This window comes from Pistacia vera, unplaced genomic scaffold (assembly GCF_008641045.1).
Source record: "Pistacia vera cultivar Batoury unplaced genomic scaffold, PisVer_v2 Contig403, whole genome shotgun sequence".
Taxonomy (NCBI): Eukaryota; Viridiplantae; Streptophyta; class Magnoliopsida; order Sapindales; family Anacardiaceae; genus Pistacia; species Pistacia vera.
In genome coordinates this window covers 21,248-40,697 of record NW_022196228.1, presented here as the reverse complement: position 1 = coordinate 40,697, position 19,450 = coordinate 21,248, and the positions used below count along the sequence as shown (strand labels likewise).

Sequence of the window (19,450 nt, the reverse complement as noted above, 5' to 3'; positions counted from 1 at the left end):
GATCCTGCAACCACAAAGAAAACAACGGAGTGAGCACAAAACAATGCTCAGTAAGTAAATCCTCTACTCGACTGTCCCCGTAATTCCTTCTCTTAATTCTTTCCTTACACTTTTTCTCATCTCATTTATTTTCTCTTTCACACAGCTCTCTTACTTAACTTTTGCTATTGTCACGGCCTCATCTTACCGGAGGCACGGCCGGGTGGAGTTCACACAGCACCAACCCACTCTTCATGACTTTCGGGTGGAGATCACAAAGCACCAACCCGCTTTTCGTAACTATTGGGTGGAGATTACAAAGCACTAACCCATTTTTCATCACAATCAGGTGGACATTACAAAGCACCAACCTGTTTTTCATATTTTCTCATTCTCTCTACTCTTAGAGTAGTTCATACACATAGTTCTCTGCTCTTTCTCAAGCCAATTCTCAATGCACAATTAATCTTCTCCACTAATGCACTCATGAAATGCCAACATGCAATGTTGCAAGAATTAAAGTTATTACTCATGATTCTCTTAGGCATTTCATCAAACAACTAGTGTGCATACACAAACTCTACTTTATCTATGGTTCCATCCCTCTCTTTAACCATCCAAAATGGGAGGAAACTCCCTCACATCTAGTCATAAAAGAACACTCCCAAAGAAAATACTCAACCTCCTCCAACTTCATTTCAAACTACATCCTCTCATCACTATATATTCATCACATATTAACACTTCTCATCAATGAAGTGTAATCAACAACCATAAAACAAATACTCATCTCAACCCAATTTCTCAATAGCATAACAAACACATGCATATATAAATCTCTACTTAGTCCCTACTCAAAAGATTTCTCAAATTTCAACTTGAGTTTGATTTACTTACCTTGTAAAGCACTTTCCTTTCCTTTAAAATGCTTGTCCCTTCTCTACAACTTTACGCAATAAACCCATAACACCATAAGATTTTCATACACAAATATATGAAAAACTTCAAATCTAAAGCAAGAATCCTTACCTTAGGATGCCTTAGATTAATTCTCTACCAAGATCCAACTAAAAACCCTCAAAAATCCTTGAAAGCTTGAAGGAAAAGTTGAGAGGAAATGGAGAATGAAAGAGGCGGTGGAAGAAGAATGAATGAAGGGTTTACTAAGCTTAACCCCTTTTTACCTCAAATTATCTTCATTCATTCCCATATTGCCCTTGCTCTTTCTTGAAAATTCTATCCTTGTCCTTTAATTCATTACAAACACACCCCCATTCTAACATATTCTCCATAAAATTTTCTTACAATTTACTCCCCACTTTTCCTACTAATTAGGGGTAGAATGGTCATTTTACCCATATGGAGAATTCTTTAGAAACCTCAATACACTTTTCTATCGTCCCGTCGCCGCGGCGAAAAAAGTTCTGTCGCCCCGGCGAAAAATTACAGAACCTACACCGCAATTACCAAGCCAACATCGCCGCGGCGAAGAACGAAATTCCACACTTCGCCAAAACCCAACTAAAATCAAGGCAAACACTCAACCAAACCAACTAAGGGCCAACCAACTGAAAATAATGACATACAAGCTCAAATAAGGACAAAGCAATAAACATTCAATCAGACAACATAATTTACTACGTACCTCAAGTGAGGCGTTACAATTCTCCCCCCCCCAAAAGAATTTCGTCCCCGAAATTCACACAAACAACTCCGGGTAACGATTCTGCATGTCTTGTTCTACCTCCCATATGGCCTCCTCGACCTTGTGATTTCGCCAAAGGACCTTTACTAATGGAATACTTTTATTCCGGAGTTCTTTAATCTTTGTAATAGTCGCTTTCTACTCAAATACTCATAAAACATGTACATAATAAAATACATATAAAGTAGTATAAAAAGTTGGGCCCAAATTTTTCTTTTATTAAACTTATCTATTCTTTACAAAAAAAGTTATATCATGTACAAAAGCATTAAAACAAGGTGGACAGTGTTGCCATATCTCTTCGCTTGTCGACGCCCTTCCGACTGTATCCTCACCTAGTCCTGCAAAACATAGAAAACAGCGGGGTGAGCACAACTAATGCTCAGTAAGTAAATCCTCTACTCATCTATCCCCGTAACTCTATCTCTCTAATTCTTTCCTTACAGTTCTCAATTACTCTCTGTTTATACTTCTCTCTACTTTCTCTTTCTCATAACTCTTTTCTACTAATTCTCTTTAGTAGTCACAGCCTCATCTTACCAGAGGCACGGCTGGGACTCGCTCCCACTCTACGTGACTTCTACTCATTCTAGCCGATCGGACTCGGTTATGCATGGATTCGGAACCCTTGGCCATGTGAGTGTATAATCTCTCTCTCGGGTACTCGGGTATAGCCCTCATCTGCATGCACTCTCACGGGCTACACCACTTTTCTCTCTCATACTCATGCCGCTCTCTCAATGCGGCGTACATGCGGGAATACTCTACTTATTACTCACGGGTTCCCCATCGCACAACCTACTCTATTCTCTTTTCTCTTCGTTCTCTAGTGCTCATTCTCTCTTTCTCTTTACTCTTGAGGTAGATTATACTCAAATTCTCTACTATGTCTCAAGCTACTTCTTAAGTGCATAAAAAAAATGCGTATGGGCAGCTCATGCTCACTAATGCACTTATGAAATGCCAAATGCAATATTGCATCAAAACAGTCATTCTGCACAGGTCGCACTAAAAAGGGCATAACTTGTGTTATACACATCGGATTGCTATGGTTTTAGTCTCGTTTTAAAGCTTAAAAACAGGGCTACAACTTTGATGTTTTGGTCTCAGCCCAGTTCAATCCGTAAGATGTCCAAAATTCACTTAGAAAGTCACGGCTGTCACAGGGCAGATTTCACTTAGGCATTTCCTCAAACAACTCATGTGCATACCAAAGCTCTACTTATCTATAACTCTACTCTTCTCTTTAATCATCCAAAATGGGAGGAAAACTCCCTCATACACTCTAATTTCCTGTCAAGGCAAAAACACTCCCACAGGGTTTGCTCAAAACTCCCTCCAACTTTAATCAAACTCAACTCATCATCATGCAATCACAACACTTCTCATAACTCAATTAAATTCATATCAACATAGATAAATACTCATAACATCTCAATTTCTTAGCAAGCATAATACATACATATGCATACACAATCTCTACTCAAATAAATTCTTAAATCTCAATTTAGTTTGGATTTATTTACCTTTAATGAAGAGATCTCACTAATACTTTTCCTTTTCCTTAGTACCTTGTCCCTTCTCTACAACTTAGAATGTTTTAGATGAAATCTTTACTAAAAAAATTACCCAAAAGCTCCTTAGAAATCTTGGAAGATTGGATGGAGAATTGAGAGAAGTTAGAGAATGGGTATGGCGGTGGGAATGGGTGAAATGAAGGTTTTCTCTACACTTAATCCTTTTTAGCTCATATTATAACCATCATTTCCCATTTTGCCCTTGCTCTTCCTTGGAAATTCCATCTATATCCTTTGATTCTTTACAAATACACCCCCATCTCCAACACATTCTCTACTAAATTTTCTTACATTTTACTCCCCACTTTTCCTACTAATTAGGGGTAGAATGGTCATTATGCCCCAAAGGAAGAATTCTCTAAAAAACTCAAGAAACTTTTTATTAGGCTCTTCGCCGCGGCGAAGAACATTCTGCCGTCCCGGCGAAACACGGCAGAACCTACCCGTGGGTGTAGCACCTCATCGCCGCGGCGAAGATTCTCCTTCGCCCCGGTGAAGATTGGATTTCCAAAATTCACCAAATCTTGACCAAAACCAAGGCAAACACTTAACCAATACAACATACCATGATAACATACAAACTCAATTGAAACTGAATCAATGAACTTTTAAGTAATACAGAAATCTTAAGTACGTATCTCAAGCGGGGCGTTACAATCTTTCGGTCCAAAATCTGTACTGGACGCTCCTCATACACAAGATTCTCGTCTAAGGCAACATCGTCTACTTTTAAGATATGGGAGGGGTCACTTACGGACTTCCGAAGCATCGAGACATGGAACACATCATGCACCTTGTCCATGCTAGGTGGTAGTGCCAATTTGTAGGCCACATTTCCTACTAGTTGTAATACCTCAAATGGACCTACATATCTCGGTGCTAACTTCCCTTTGATTCCGAAGCGCATTACTCGCTTGTAGGGGGAAACTTTCAGAAACACTTTATCACCCATTTGGAATTCAACCTCTTTCCTCTTCAAGTCGGCATAACTCTTCTGTCGATCTTGGGCTTGCTTCATTCTGTTTCTAATTAACCTCACATCCTCTATCATTTTCTGAGTCACCTCTAGCCCAAGAGCGGTACTCAAATCATCCTTTTCGCCGATCTCATCCCAATGCAGTGGAGATCTACATCGTCTAATATAAATCTGAGCCAACTGATCTGTAATGGTGCTCTCCTTTACTAGAAGGAAATGGGCCTACTTGGTTAACTTGTCCACAATTACCCATGTAGCATTATACCCTCTCTGTACTCTGGGGAGACCTGTAATAAAATCCATTGAAATGCTTTCCCATTTCCACTCGGGAATACTTAGTGGCTGAAGCAACCCTGACGGCCGTTGGTGTTCTGCTTTCACCTACTGACAAACCAGACATTTAGCTACAAATTCTGCAATATCTCTTTTCATACCTGGCCACCAATAGCCTTTCTTTACATCTTGATACATTTTGGTTGCTCCAGGATGAGCAGTGTATGGTGTGTCATGAGCCTCTGTCAGTAGTCTCTTCCGTAACTCATCATTCTGAGGGATACACAACCGATTCCTAAAATAAAAGACACCATATATTACTTGAAACTCTGTTGTCTTGCCCTCATGCACTTGCTGAACTATTCTCTGACACCACTCATCGGCCACTTGCTTAACTCTGACTTCTTCCAGTAAAGTAGACTGAATCTCTAACCTGGTAATCCTTCCTGGAAATACTTCAATCTGTTCTCTACATAAGTCTTCTATCAACTCTTTCTGCTTAGTGAGCCGAGACAAATAAGCTTTTATACTCAAGGCATCGGCTACTACATTGGCCTTTCCCGATTGTGATCTCACACTCATAGTCCTTGACCAGCTCTAACCACCTTCTCTGTCTCATGTTTAGCTCCTTTTGAGTGAAGAAGTACTTTAAACTCTTATGATCAGTGTAGATATTACTTTTTGCACCATAAAGGTAATGCCTCCAAATCTTTAGTACGAAGACCACGGCTGCCAACTCTAAATCATGCGTAGGATATCTCGTCTCATACTCTTTCAATTGCCGAGAGACATATGCTATTACCCTACCTAACTGCATTAACACAGCACCAAGTCCTTGCAGTGAGGCATCTGTATAAATGTCATAATCTACACCCTCTTGTGGTAACACTAACACATAAGCTGTCGTTAATCTCTTCTTCAACTCCTAAAAACTCTTTTTACATGCTTCTGACCATACAAAAGGAGTTCTCTGTTTAGTAAGAGCTGTCAACGGTTTAGCCAACTGGGCGAACCCTGCTACAAATCGCCGGTAGTAACCTGCTAAGCCTAAGAAACTCCTGACTTCTTTCACTGTCCTCGGCCTCTGCTATTCAAGGATTGCCTGTACTTTACTCGGATCCACTGAAATCCCCTCCTTAGACACAGTATGGCCCAGAAATATCACCTGATCAAGCCAAAATTCACACTTAGAAAATTTAGCGTACAACTTTCTTTCTCTCAATCGTTGTAACACTATCCTCAAATGTTCCTCATGCTCTTCCCTCGACTTAGAATAAACCAGGATATCATCAATGAAAACCACTATAAACCAGTCCAAGTAATCATGGAATACCCGATTCATCAAGTCCATAAAAATTGCTAGGGCATTGGTCAAACCAAACGGCATCACTACAAACTCATAGTGCCCATACCTTGTACGAAAAGCAGTCTTAGCCACATCTTGCTTAGCCACTCTTACCTGATGGTACCCTGACCTCAAATCAATTTTAGAGAACACTGCAGCTCCTTTTAACTGATCGAACAAATCATCAATGCGAGGTAGCGGGTATTTATTCTTTACTGTCACTTTATTCAACTCTCTATAATCGATACACATCCGTAGTGACCCATCTTTCTTCTTCACAAACAAAATTGGAGTTCCCCAGGGAGAATGACTCAGTCGGATAAAGCCTTTGTCCAAAAGCTCTTAAAGTTGTTTCTTTAATTCCTAAAGCTCTGTTGGGGCCATTCGATAAGGGGCTTTGGATATTGGTGCTGTCCCTGGTGCTAATTCAATACTAAACTCAACCTCCCTTTCTGGAGGCAAACTCGGTAACTCTTCCAGAAACACATCTAGAAAATCGCGAACTACTAGCACCTTCTGACTCTTTGGCTGTGGAAAAACACCATTTTGCACTACATGGGCGATATATCCCGAACACCCCTTCCTCAACATCTTCCTAGCCTTCACACTACTAATCAGCATGCTCAACTGATGGCCCTCTTCAAAACTAAATTTATCTCCATTATCGAGATTAAATCTCGCTTTCTTCTTCCGACAATCAATGTCTACCCCATATCTCCCTAGGAAATCCATGCCCAATATCACATCAAAGTCGAGCATATCAAAAACTATTAGATCAACTGGTAAATCTCTACCCTGGATCACCACAGACTCTCCCGTCAACATCTCTTGCGTCAGGACACTAATCCTATCGGGTAACTCTATCCTAATGGGTTGAGTCACTCTAGTAGGTTTCAAACCTAACCTCTCAATCATCCCATACGATATAAAAGAATGAGTGGCTCCTGAATCAATTAAAGCATACAAAGGAACAAAATGAAATACTAACTAACCAGTAACGACTGATGGACTAGCTTCTGCTTCACCCTGTACCACTGTAAACACTCTGGCATTCGTAGTACCTTCAAAACTCTGTGCGGGTGGTGGAAGAGGAGCTTTACAATCTCTCATCAAGTGCCCTGGTTGTCCAAACCTAAAACACACCATCCGGTCCCTCAGACACTCTCCTAGGTGGTTCTTCCCACATTTAGGGCAAAGAGGAAACCCTTCCGTTCGGGGCTTATTCTTCCACTCTCTTCTGTTCTGTCTAAACTGAAACTTCTTCTTCTAATTCTTCATTTCTTTGCCTTTCACACTCTCAAATTTCTCTCTCTGCGGGGCGGAGGATGGCTCACTTGGTCCTCCTGTTGAGGAACCTACTAGGGGAATTTTATTCTCAAATATTTTCGCCCTCATTGCTCGCCTCAAGGCCTCACTATAAGTTCAAGGGGGATCGAAACTCGTCATTATATCCCGCGCTATCTCCGGCTTCAACCCATGTACAAACTTATCTCTTCTCAATGTCGGAGTACTAACTATTCCAGGTGCAAATCTTGCAAGGGAGTTAAATTTCACTGAGTACTCCTTCACGGTACTAGACCCTTGCTGTAAACTGATAAATTCTTGGACCTTCTCATGAACTCGGTCCTCTGTCCTATACTCGACCTCAAACTTTTGCATGAACTCTTCCCAAGTCATTGTTGCCACATCATGGGTTTCTTCCATTAGTTCCCACCAAATTCGGGCATCACCCCGAAACAAGAAACTAGCATATCGGATCTTCTCCGGGTCCGTCATGGGGAATAAACCCGTTATTCGCTCTATGGCCCTAAACCACTCTTCTGCTATTCCTGGGTTCGTAGTACCCTTAAACTTTGAGGGTTGGTGTTGACTGGGAAGATCATAAATTGGTTCAACTCTATTCTGTACTGGGGGAGGTACCGGTTGTTCTCTTCCTACATTAATAGTTGGTGGTACTTGCACGGGGGTTACAACTATCCCTTGGGTTTCTGCCATAACTTGCTGTATAATCTCCTGAACTCTAGCTTCATCCAAGGGAGGGGGCATAGCTTCTGGTGGGTTAGAAGATTCTCCCTCATTCATCACACCCTTAACACGTTTTGCGTTACTCCCCTCATCTACAAACAATCACATTTAATCAATTCGAGACACATGGTAGTAGAAGAATGTAACTCCACACGTCGGTTATCGACTCGTAGCGATGAGAATAGTACACTGTCAAATCCCAAAATCTTTGCTCTGATACCAAAAATGTAATATCTACTTTCTAATCAAGTACCATAAAATATACATAATGAAATTCACATAAGATAGTAAAAGAGTTGGGCCCAAATTTTTCTTTTATGAAACATATACATTCTTTATAAAAAGTTTGGATTATGTACAAAAGTTATCAAAAACATGATGGATAGTGTAACCATTTCTCCTCGCGTGCCGATGCCCATCCGACCGCGTTCTCACTTAGATCCTGCAACCACAAGAAAACAACGGGTGAGCACAAAACAATGCTCAGTAAGTAAATCCTCTACTCGACTGTCCCCGTAATTCCTTCTCTTAATTCTTCCTTACCTTTCTCATCTCATTTATTTTCTCTTTCACACAGCTCTCTTACTTACTTCTGCTATGTCACGGCCTCATCTTACCGGAGGCACGGCCGTGGAGTTCACACAGCACCAACCCACTCTTCGTGACTTCGGGTGGAGATCACAAAGCACCAACCCGCTTTTCGTAACTATGGGTGGAGCCACAAAGCACCAACCCATTTTTCATCACAATCAGGTGGACATTACAAAGCACCAACCTGTTTTTCATATTTCTCATTCTCTCTACTTTTAGAATAGTTCATACACTGGTTCTCTACTCTTTCTCAAGCCAATTCTCAATGCACATTAATCTTCTCCACTAATGCACTCATAAATGCCAACATGCATTGTTGCAGAATTAAAGTTATTACTCATGATTCTCTTAGACATTTCATCAAACAACTAGTGTGCATACATAAACTCTACTTCATCTATGGTTCCATCCCTCTCTTTAACCATCCAAAATGGGAGGAAACTCCCTCACATCTAGTCTAAAAGAACACTCCCAGAAAATACTCAACCTCTCCACTTCATTTCAAACTACATCCTCTCATCACTACATATTCATCACATATTAACACTTCTCATCAATGAAGTGTAATCAACAACCTAAAGCAAATACTCATCTCAACCCATTTCTCAATAGCATAACATACACATGCATATATATCTCTACTTAGTCCTACTCAAAAGATTTCTCAAATTTCAACTTGGGTTTGATTTACTTACCTTGTAAAGCATTTTCCTTCTTTTAAAATGCTTGTCCCTTCTCTACAACTTTACACATAAACCCATAACACCATAAGATTTTCATACACAATATATGAAAAACTTCACATCTAAAGCAAGAATCCTTACCTTAGGATGCCTTAGATTAATTCCTACCAAGATCCAACTAAAAACCCTCAAAATCCTTGAAACTTGAAGGAAGTTGAGAGGAATGGAGAATGAAAGAGGCGGTGTAAGAAGAAGAATGAGAAGGGTTTACTAAGCTTAACCCCTTTTTAGCTCAAATTATCTTCATTCATTCCCATATTGCCCTTGCTCTTTCTTGGATTCCATCCTTGTCCTTTAATTCATTACAAACACACCCCCATTCTAACGTATTCTCCATAAAATTTCCTTACAATTTACTCCCCACTTTTCCTACTATTAGGGGTAGAATGGTCATTTACCCATATGGAGAATTCTCTAAAACCTCAATACACTTTTATGCCGTCCCGTCGCCGCGACGAAGAAAGTTTCGTCGCCCCGACAAAAAATTACAGAACTTACACCGCATTACCAAGCCAACGTCGCCGCGGCGAAGAACGAAATTCCACACTTCACCAAAACCCAACTAAAATCAGGGCAAACACTCAACCAAACCAACTAAGGGCCAACCAACTGAAAATAATGACATACAAGCTCAATAAGAACAAAGCAATAACATTCAATTAGACACATAATTTACTACTACCTCAAGTGGGGCATTACACACATCCACCCACCCAAGCTACTGTAGACCGCCATAACCACCATCGGCCACTGATGTCAGAACGATGGATTTGCTAATCGTGCACTGATTCCAACCAAATCTACGACCAAATCTATCTGGTCATTGACGACGACTAGATTTTGGCAGTTACGAAGGCCATAAAATCTGGGCTTCAAAACGGCCAAATTTTGGCTATAAATCTGGCCGTTTTCGGCCAAATACATGGTAAATCTAGTTGAAAAAGGTCGGACTGACGCACGACTGCCAGATCCAATTGATCGTGTACCATTTCATAATTGTCAGCCATTGTCTGACGGTAGTGACCGACTACAGGCAGTTGGTGGGATGGATAAAAGTGTTTTTGTTAATTTAGAAACTTTTATTACGAGGAATGTTTAGCTAAATTAACATATATGGAGGTTAAAATTAGTCTAAATGTTTTCAAAAAATATACCAAAAACCCATTCTCATGATCATATCTTATTTGTATAACCATCTTATTGATATAATCTTATCTCATCATTTTTTAACACTTCCCCCCCCCCCTTTTTTTTTTTTTTTTTTTAAGCGTGGTTGAACAATAAACGACATGTCGTCCAAATGTAGGAATTATCTACTTCTTCCGCCTCTTCCGGTTCTGGTGTGGGAATGAGAGACAAAAACGGTGGTGCGTTGCCGCTCTCCCTTTGAACTTCAGCAAGTGATCCAGGTTTTAAAGCGGAAACGCGCGTCTGATTGCAGACACACAAAAGTGACAAAACGACAGCCTGTCTCTCCATTTTAAACAGTCCTTCGCAATTCATCGCACACACAATCTATCTATCACTCAAAAATTAGAGAAGCACTATAAGCAAAAACCCTAGCTAAAGAGCGTCTTTGCAACTAAAGCCACCAAACGAAAATGAAATTTCGGTTTCACAATAAAGTCCCTATTTTCCCTCACCATTTATGGCATTACGAGCAGCATCACTGCCGTCAATTTTCTCCTTCATTTGTGAAGAAGCTCTTTACAACGTCTCAAGCCCGTGCGTCTTCAAGTGGTGGCACAAACAATGGTCAAGGTCATTATTATACTTCTTTCATGTTAGCTGTTTGTTTGTTTGATGACTATGCTGGTCCTTTGTATGCTTGTGGTTGAATTTGACAAGAAACATTGTTGTGCAGGCAATATTTTCCTGGTACCTGGTGCCACGGTTGCTACTTTACTTATGCTTGGTGCTCTTCACGCTCGCAGGCTCTATGATGACAAGAAGGTATATATTAGTTTTGCATTTTCATAAATTGATGATGCTAGCAGTAAGTTGCATACTAATGCAAAGCATTTAGGAGTTTCATTGGTTGTTTCTTTTGTTTTATGTATTCAATTTCCTTGGTGATAGGTTGAAGAGGCACGAGAGAAAGGGGCTGACATTGAATTCAAACCTGACGTAAAAGTAATTTTTCTATCAACATCTACTATGTGTTTTAAGCTTCACATCCTGTGATTTCATTTCTAACTTTTACACAACATTGCCAACTTCAGGCTACATTTCTGAGAATGCTACCTCTTCGTTCAATTTCTAGGTTTTGGGGTTTCCTGACAAGTGTGGTAAGCTGTCTTCACAATGTATAAGCGAAAAAGCTTATAACTCTCTTAGCTATTTATTTACAAGTTATCTTTGGGTCTCTTGATTTCCTAAGCCATATCAGAATTTAAATATTTTATGATTCCAGTATGCCTCATTCATCTTGGATGCACCTGATGATCAAGTATGATTGTTTTATGAGTTTATTTGCTAACATGTTTTCAGGAATTTCCTGTCTGGATGCGTCCATATGTTTATAAAGCATGGGCTCGGGCATTCCATTCAAGTATGATTGTTTACTTCTTATTCTTTTTTCTATTTCTTTTTGTTGATTAATTGATATAGCTATCTCACAAGTGTTCATAGAGGTTTATTCTGTTGTTGAAAGTGGTAGGATACATGTTTGATCATTGTTTCTGTAAATGATATATAGATAAAGGTTTCTTGTTTGCGTTACAGACCTGGAAGAAGCAGCTCTGCCTCTGGATGAATATGCTTCTTTAAGAGAATTCTTTGTTCGTACCCTGAAACAAGGTTCCAGGCCTATTGACCAGGATCCTAATTGTCTGGTAACTAGTAACTAGCACCTTGGTCATCCAATACATATGTGCAGTTTGCTTATTGTTCTACACATTTTTTTATTATGTTTCATGCATTGCTAGGTTAGTCCTGTAGATGGTACTATTCTAAGATTTGGAGAGTTGAAAGGGGTTGGTGCTATGATTGAGCAAGTTAAAGGGTTTTCATATTCCGTTTCTTCTCTTCTTGGTGCTAGCACCTTTCTTCCCACGATAGCTGAAGGTGAAATGCATGAAGAGACTGGTGAACAAGAAAGCATTCTTACAGACAACACTAAGAAGTCATGGTGGAGAATTTCATTAGCTTCTCCCAAAGTCCAGGACAACATGTTAGCACGGTAATTTCAAATCATATTTCAATTTTGTTTTGATAACAATTATTAACTTCATGTGGATAAAGATTCTTGTTTTGGATGATTGAGCAATGAAAAATAATTGTCCAATTCCTTTGTAGCATGGTACTATAAGCAGTACATGATTGATTGCTACATGAGCTGAACATACATGCAGATTTCATTTGTTTTTAAAATCTTTAAATGCAGTCCAATGAAAGGCCTTTATTACTGTGTGATATACTTAAAGCCTGGAGACTACCATCGAATACACTCACCAGTTGATTGGAATGTTCTAGTTCGTCGGCATTTTTCAGGTAACTCTATTCCTTCATGTTTGTTACACCAAGTAGTCTTTGTTGATGGTTCTAATATATAGAAATTGGTACGAGATGGTGGGGTTATTATGGCAGCATATCTGTCTTCAGGAAGTCATTATCGATAATTATTTCTCATATTGAAGGAGGAAAGCCACAAAAAGAGAAAATTGTGTCTTGCAGAAGTATGTGTTTGGTTTGTGACCTTCTGAGTTATCAAAAGAACTTTACTTTTTTGATCTGGGATGCGAGAGTGTAATTATGTTCTCTAATGATATCTGTGCTTTATCTTTTGTGGCTGTTTTATCTGTCCTGTGTTACCTTCTTTTCCCTTAAAATAAGGAAATCTGTACACCCTTTGTTTGCAGATGTTTATAATTTTGTTGTCAAACTTTTTGTTCCCACCGGATATTCCTACAGTCAATTTTTTCCCTTCTAATATTTTATTTTAATTCATTATTTTGCAGGTCGCCTCTTTCCTTTGAACGAACGTGCAACAAGAACAATTAGAAATCTTTATGTGGAGAATGAAAGGGTAATTTTCTTTCTTCAACATATTCATTTTATTATATTTTCTTAAACCAGACATGAAGGTTTGGATCAACCGAGCAGCTTTCAATTCTACTTTATTGGTTTTTGTTTATCTTATTGTTATAGGATTTGTGCTTGTTTTAGCTGTTAAATTTTGAAAATTTCTGCTATGTTATCGTTGAAAGGGGAGATTAGGAAGAACTGAAATCATGTACAAAGTACAGATGAATAGAATTGATAAGATGGGAACAGTTGCATCTCATCTTCACTCTATATATCTTTCAGTCTTGGTTCTAGTTTTCTGCTCTCAGCTGCAGTGGATTGTTTTGTAGTTTAGTATCATTAAATTCCCAGATGCTGATTATCTTTTTATCTCTTGGATATTTTGATATGTTTCTAATTTTCTGTTTTCTTTTTTCTCAAATTGCAAATGAGTTCAGATTGCAAGTTGTGAAATCCCATCTTTCTTGCTAGATATGAATTTTCACCAATTAGATTCGTGATTTTCATGTGTCTAGGTTGTGCTTGAAGGTCTGTGGCAAGAAGGGTATATGGCAATTGCTGCAATTGGAGCAACTAATATTGGATCAATTGAGGTTAGGACCCCTTACCCTGAACCAATGAGCTACTTCTCACAGAAAAGGAATTTGAAAAAACAAAAGCATGCTTGGATCAGCTCACACACACACACACACACACACACACACACACACACGAATACTCTCATTTGAACTCTTTGCTCATACATGTGATATGAACAATTAACAATACTGAACCACTGCGGAATTATTCATCTCCAAAAGTCAGAACTTCTAGGCCCAAGGTCACTGTATGCCACCAAGACAGTACGTGCAAGAGAACAGTAGTGCAATTAGTGATTCTCCTATTTGAGCTTCTATCATTGACTTTTGGTTTAAATAACTATGGCAGCTTTTCATTGAACCAGAATTCAAGACAAACCGGCCAAGAAAGAAGTTATTACACTCAGAGCCTCCAGAACAACGGGTGTATGAACCTGAAGGTGTTGGAATGATGCTTAAGAAAGGAGATGAGGTTAGACATGCACATTGAATGTATCTTTTCAGAATTGTGTGCTTGATGATTTATTTTATTTCTGGAAGTGAAATCTGGTTTTTGGAACAATCTTGGACTGTCAGAGAAGTTTTTCAAAGCACCATTTTAATTTTATAATGGATTTCAACAAATGAGCACACATTAATTGATAGTCTATTTTGATTTTTTTTTTCTTTACTGGATTAAAATATAAATAAACTAATATTTAAAATTTTGTTCTAACTGTGAATCCTTTTTAGTTAATTTTAACTGTGAATTCCAAGATATAAATAAAGTACATCAATCTTTAGCAGAGTTTGATGTATTCTCTTATCATTTATTTTTCATATTGGGAAGAATTAGATACGGTGTATGTCTTCCCAATTAAAAGTTGTTTTTATTAAAATGGAGAAACTGATGTTCATAATTTTTTTGTCCTCCCTGCTTCAACCTATCCAGGTGGCTGCCTTCAACATGGGATCAACGGTCGTGCTTGTCTTCCAAGCCACGACTTTGAAATCACTTGAAAGTAATGATACTTTGTCAGAGTTCAGTTTTAGTATCAAACGTGGAGATAAGATTCGTGTTGGAGAACCACTGGGGAGGTGGCAAGATTCTTGCAACTGATCATAGTGGTATACAATTGAATATGTGTGCTCTAAATATGATGCTGCTCTGATGGGCATGAGTTTTCTATTAGTAGTAAGGGCGGGAATGATGCTTGTGCCATAGAGCTCTTGGTTGGCTTGATGTTGAACAAAGGAAAAGCTTAACTTGGTAGTCTACCAAATTCTGTTTGGCTTGACTAGGCCTTTAATTGGGTCATAAACTGAGATTATGCCTGGGTTATTGGTTCCAGATAACTTTCAAGAATCTGATTGAGCAGAAATATTCGACTGATGTAATTGATAATAGATGATTTTCATTTTCTTTGATGGCTATTGGCTTCCTTTGTAGCCACCCTCACATGATGAGGGTACTTTTGAGCACTGTTTTAAAAACCGGTCCAGTCGATCCAACTGGTTCGACCGGGAACCGGTCACGTGTCCGGTTCAAGTTAACACGAAAACCGCTATTATGTAATAAACCGCTTTAACCTCGTTGGAAAACTGGATAAAATCAGTGAACTGCCGGTCTGGTTGATAAACCGGTCGAAATTTTCAAAAACCCCTAACCTTACGCAATCGCAATCCATTCCATCTGATTTCCTTTCTCTGTTTCTTAGCTTCTTCTCTTTCTCTATGAAAATTTCTTAGCTTCTTCTCTGTCTTTACGAAAATTTCTCTCTAAAATCCCACTCAAATCGCAATCAACTCCACTCCTTGGAGTCTAAAATCGCAACCATTCACCAAATCGCAACTGAACTCTCTGAAATCGACGACGACGTCTTTCTCCCTCGTCGGAAATCGACGACGACAACTCCCTTTCTCATTGGAAATCAACGGCGACAGCTCCATTTCTCGATCTAGGTAATAAACACGCCATTCTTCAATCCAACTTCAATAATGATTTCGTTGCAAACTTTATCTGGAGCAATGTGTAAGTGCATGTATTTCCAGATTATGTGTATGTGCATGTATTTCTAGATTATGTATTTGAATTCACGTGTCCTATTATATCTTAGGAAAGATTATGTTTCAAATTAGCAGAAAAGGGGTGTGAATCAACTATATAATTTGTGGATGAGCAATTTATCATGATTTTTTGTATTTTTTTCTTCTTTTATGAGCTTAATTTCGTCTGTCTATGTAGTTAGCAGAACTTTTATTGATATACTTTATGTTTTACTTGAATATTTCTTTTACTGAGTTATTTTATGTACAACTATCAACTGGTTTTGTGGTATGTTTGTTGCTAAGTGTGTCTACAATCGATGGAACTTTATGGGATGGTATGGGATGGAATAAGGACTTATGACGACAATAAAATACTACCTCATTCTTTTCAAATTCTAATTGATATATTTACTGTTCGGTTACTTTTAGCTTAATGATGTTGTTGAAGCAAGTACTACTTTCTTGTTGGTATCAGTATACTTATAGCATTTTTTGCATTAATTACTGTGAAGAAATATTTTCTTGTATATTCATAATGAGATGTACAATGAATTTATAGCAAAAACAAAAAACTAATCTAGGAAGAAGATAATTACATTCCTAATATAATTGATCTGATTCCTAACCTAATATAGAGAATAATTTTATTTCCTATTTTACACTTCAACACTCCCCTTCAAGCTGGAGCATATAAGTCATATGCACCAAGCTTGTTACAAATAAAATCAACACGAGAACCCTTGAGAGACTTAGTGAGGATGTCTGCTAACTGGTCGTTGGAACTGACATAACTAGTTGCAATATCCCCTGATAGAAATTTCTCTCGAACAAAGTGACAATCTATCTCTATGTGTTTAGTCCTCTCATGAAACACTGGATTTGAAGCAATATGAAGGGCAGCCTGGTTATCACAGAGTAACTTCATTTGTGATACTTTGACAAATCTCAACTCTTGAATTAGTTGTTTTAACCAAACAAGCTCACAAGTGGCCACAGCCATTGCACGATACTCTACTTCAGCACTTGACCTTGCAAAAACCGCTTGTTTCTTACTTTTCCATGAAACTAGATTTCCTCCAACAAGGACACAAAAACCTGAGGTAGAACATCTATCAGATGGAGATCCTGCCCAATCAGCATCTGAATATCTGATAATATGTGAATGGCCCTTATTTTCATATAGTAAGCCTTTACCTGGTGCTCCCTTGAAATACCTTAAAATCCGGACAACTGCATCCCAATGACTATCACATGGAGTTTGAAGGAATTGACTTACAACACTAACAGAAAAGGAAATATCAGGTCGGGTGATAGTAAGATAGTTAAGTTTTCCAACAAGTCTTCGATACCTTCCAGGATCAGCAAGAGGCTCCCCCTGTCCAGGTGAGAGTTTCAAATTAGGATCCGTAGGAGAATCTATTGGTCTGCAATCTGACATCCCTGTTTCCTCTAGAATATCCAGTGCATACTTCCTCTGAGATATAACAATACCAGATTTGGACTGAGCGACTTCTATGCCAAGAAAGTATTTGAGTAGCCCTAAGTCTTTCGTCTGAAAGTGTTTGAACAAGTGTTGCTTCAACTGTCCAATGCCATCTTGATCACTCCCTGTAATGATAATATCATCGACATAGACAACTAGATAGATACATTGCCCTGGTGATGTATGTCTATAAAAAACAGAGTGATCAGACTCACATTGAATCATACCAAACTCTTGAATAACTGTACTAAATCGTCCAAACCAAGCACGAGGAGACTGTTTGAGGCCATATAGAGAACGACGAAGTTTACATACCAAACCAGACTCCCCCTGAGCAACAAAACCAGGAGGTTGCTCCATATAAATATCTTCCTGAAGTTCACCATGAAGAAAAGCATTCTTAATATCCAATTGATGCATAGGCCAGTNTCTGTCCTAATATGATAATCCCTTAAATTTGGGTTAAGTAAACCATTCATTTTATCATCACATGCATTTCGGTTTCCACTGAACAATCAATAGTAAATTGACCATAACTTGCTCAATAAAAATCCAATTGATGAGAGGATTGAATATTTAGAAACTAGATAGACAGGACTTTAATTTGATATATTATACACTTAATTTGGAAAATTGTATCCGCCACTGCCGAACCATTCCTTTCATTATCACACACATTTTGGCTTCCACTGAACAGTCAGTAGTTAATTGATCATAACTTGCTCAATAAAAATCCAATTGATGAGAGGTTTGAATCTTTAGAAACTAGATAAATAGGGCTTTAATGTGATATATTATATGCTTAATTTGGATAACTTTAACCCCACTTCTGAATTATTCCTTTTATCATCACACACATTTTGGTTTCTCCTATTTCTTGATTTTCACTGAATAGTCAGTAGTAGATTAACCATAACTTGCTCAATAAAAATCCAATTGATGAGTGGTTTGAATACTTGAAAACTAGAAAGATAGGGATTTAATTTGATATATTATATGCTTAATTTGGATAACTGTAGCCCCACTGTAAAACTATTTCTTTTATCATCACACACATTTCAGTTTCCACTTAACTGTCAGTAGTAAATTTGTCATAACTTGCTCAATAAAACTCCAATTGATAAGAGGTTTGAATTTTTAGAAACTAGACATACAAGGCTTTAATTCGGTATATTACACGCTTAATTTGGATAAATGTAGCCCCAGTTCCGAACCATTCCTTTTATCATCACACATTTCGATTTTCTTTGTTTCTCGATTTTCACTAAACAATCAGTAGCAAATTGGCCATAATTTGCTCAATAAAAATCCAATTGATAAGCGATTTGAATCTTTGGAAACCCAAAACTTTTGCAGTATTGAATCAATATTAAGTATTAGTATTGAAGTTAATTGGTACTAAATTGTTAATAGTAACCATATGAAGATGATTCAAGGACTTACCTGCTTCTTGTTGTTCAGGAAAACTCCAGCGTCAAGCTCATCAATCAGCTCATCACGGGCTTTGTCTTTCAGGGATTGATCATCAGCATTCTCAAGAATGAGGTCTAAGTTGTGTGGGAGGTTAACTTGACTTGAAGCCATCTCGTTACTCTTATTGATACTCTTCGTTGCACACCTAGTATTTATAGGATGAAATGGTCAAATAAATTACTAGTTTATTATCTACATCCTTCTCAATATACATATATATATATATATATTAAACTGTAATAAAACATACATTAGTTTATCTTTTCTAGAAAATGATAGGATAAATTTATCGCATCTTGAATAGTCACATTATTCTATCAAAAGAGTAAATTAGGTTATAGATTTTGTATAAGAACCAAAAGAGGTAACACCTAAATTAATGTGATTCTTTTGTTTGCAATTGTTGTATACTTCCCCATTTAACAATATGTGATTATGTGATTCTTTTGTTTGCAATTTCATTGTGTGATAGGTAGATAAAGATTAAAAACAGACAATGTCAACATCTGGCTCTGGGTCTTTTCACAATCTAGTAGAGGTAGGACTGATATAACATGGGCACATGTTATTGAGGGTGTAGATCCAAATTGAAGGAAGACATTAAAATGTCTTCACTATGGGAAAGTAACTAGAGAATGAGGTATTTTT

At 38.1% G+C, this 19,450-nt stretch overlaps 1 protein-coding gene across 2 annotated transcripts; it reads left to right on the top strand.

Annotated features, from left to right (window-relative positions):
* The first annotated feature begins 10,499 nt into the window (after positions 1-10,499).
* Positions 10,500-15,138, top strand: LOC116141997 (phosphatidylserine decarboxylase proenzyme 1, mitochondrial-like). Of its 2 annotated transcripts, none has more exons than XM_031427454.1 (12): positions 10,500-10,975; positions 11,079-11,167; positions 11,294-11,347; positions 11,437-11,502; positions 11,705-11,765; positions 11,939-12,048; positions 12,142-12,395; positions 12,600-12,706; positions 13,174-13,241; positions 13,756-13,833; positions 14,184-14,290; positions 14,750-14,850. In XM_031427454.1, the coding sequence occupies exons 1-11, from the start codon at positions 10,816-10,818 to the stop codon at positions 14,268-14,270; spliced, it is 1,134 nt and encodes a 377-aa protein (XP_031283314.1). In that variant the 5' UTR covers positions 10,500-10,815; the 3' UTR covers positions 14,271-14,290; positions 14,750-14,850. The 2 variants fall into 2 exon arrangements, with proteins under 2 accessions (XP_031283314.1, XP_031283313.1); XM_031427453.1 differs by having other exon boundaries at positions 10,501-10,975; positions 14,168-14,290; positions 14,750-15,138.
* Positions 15,139-19,450: the final 4,312 nt, after the last annotated feature.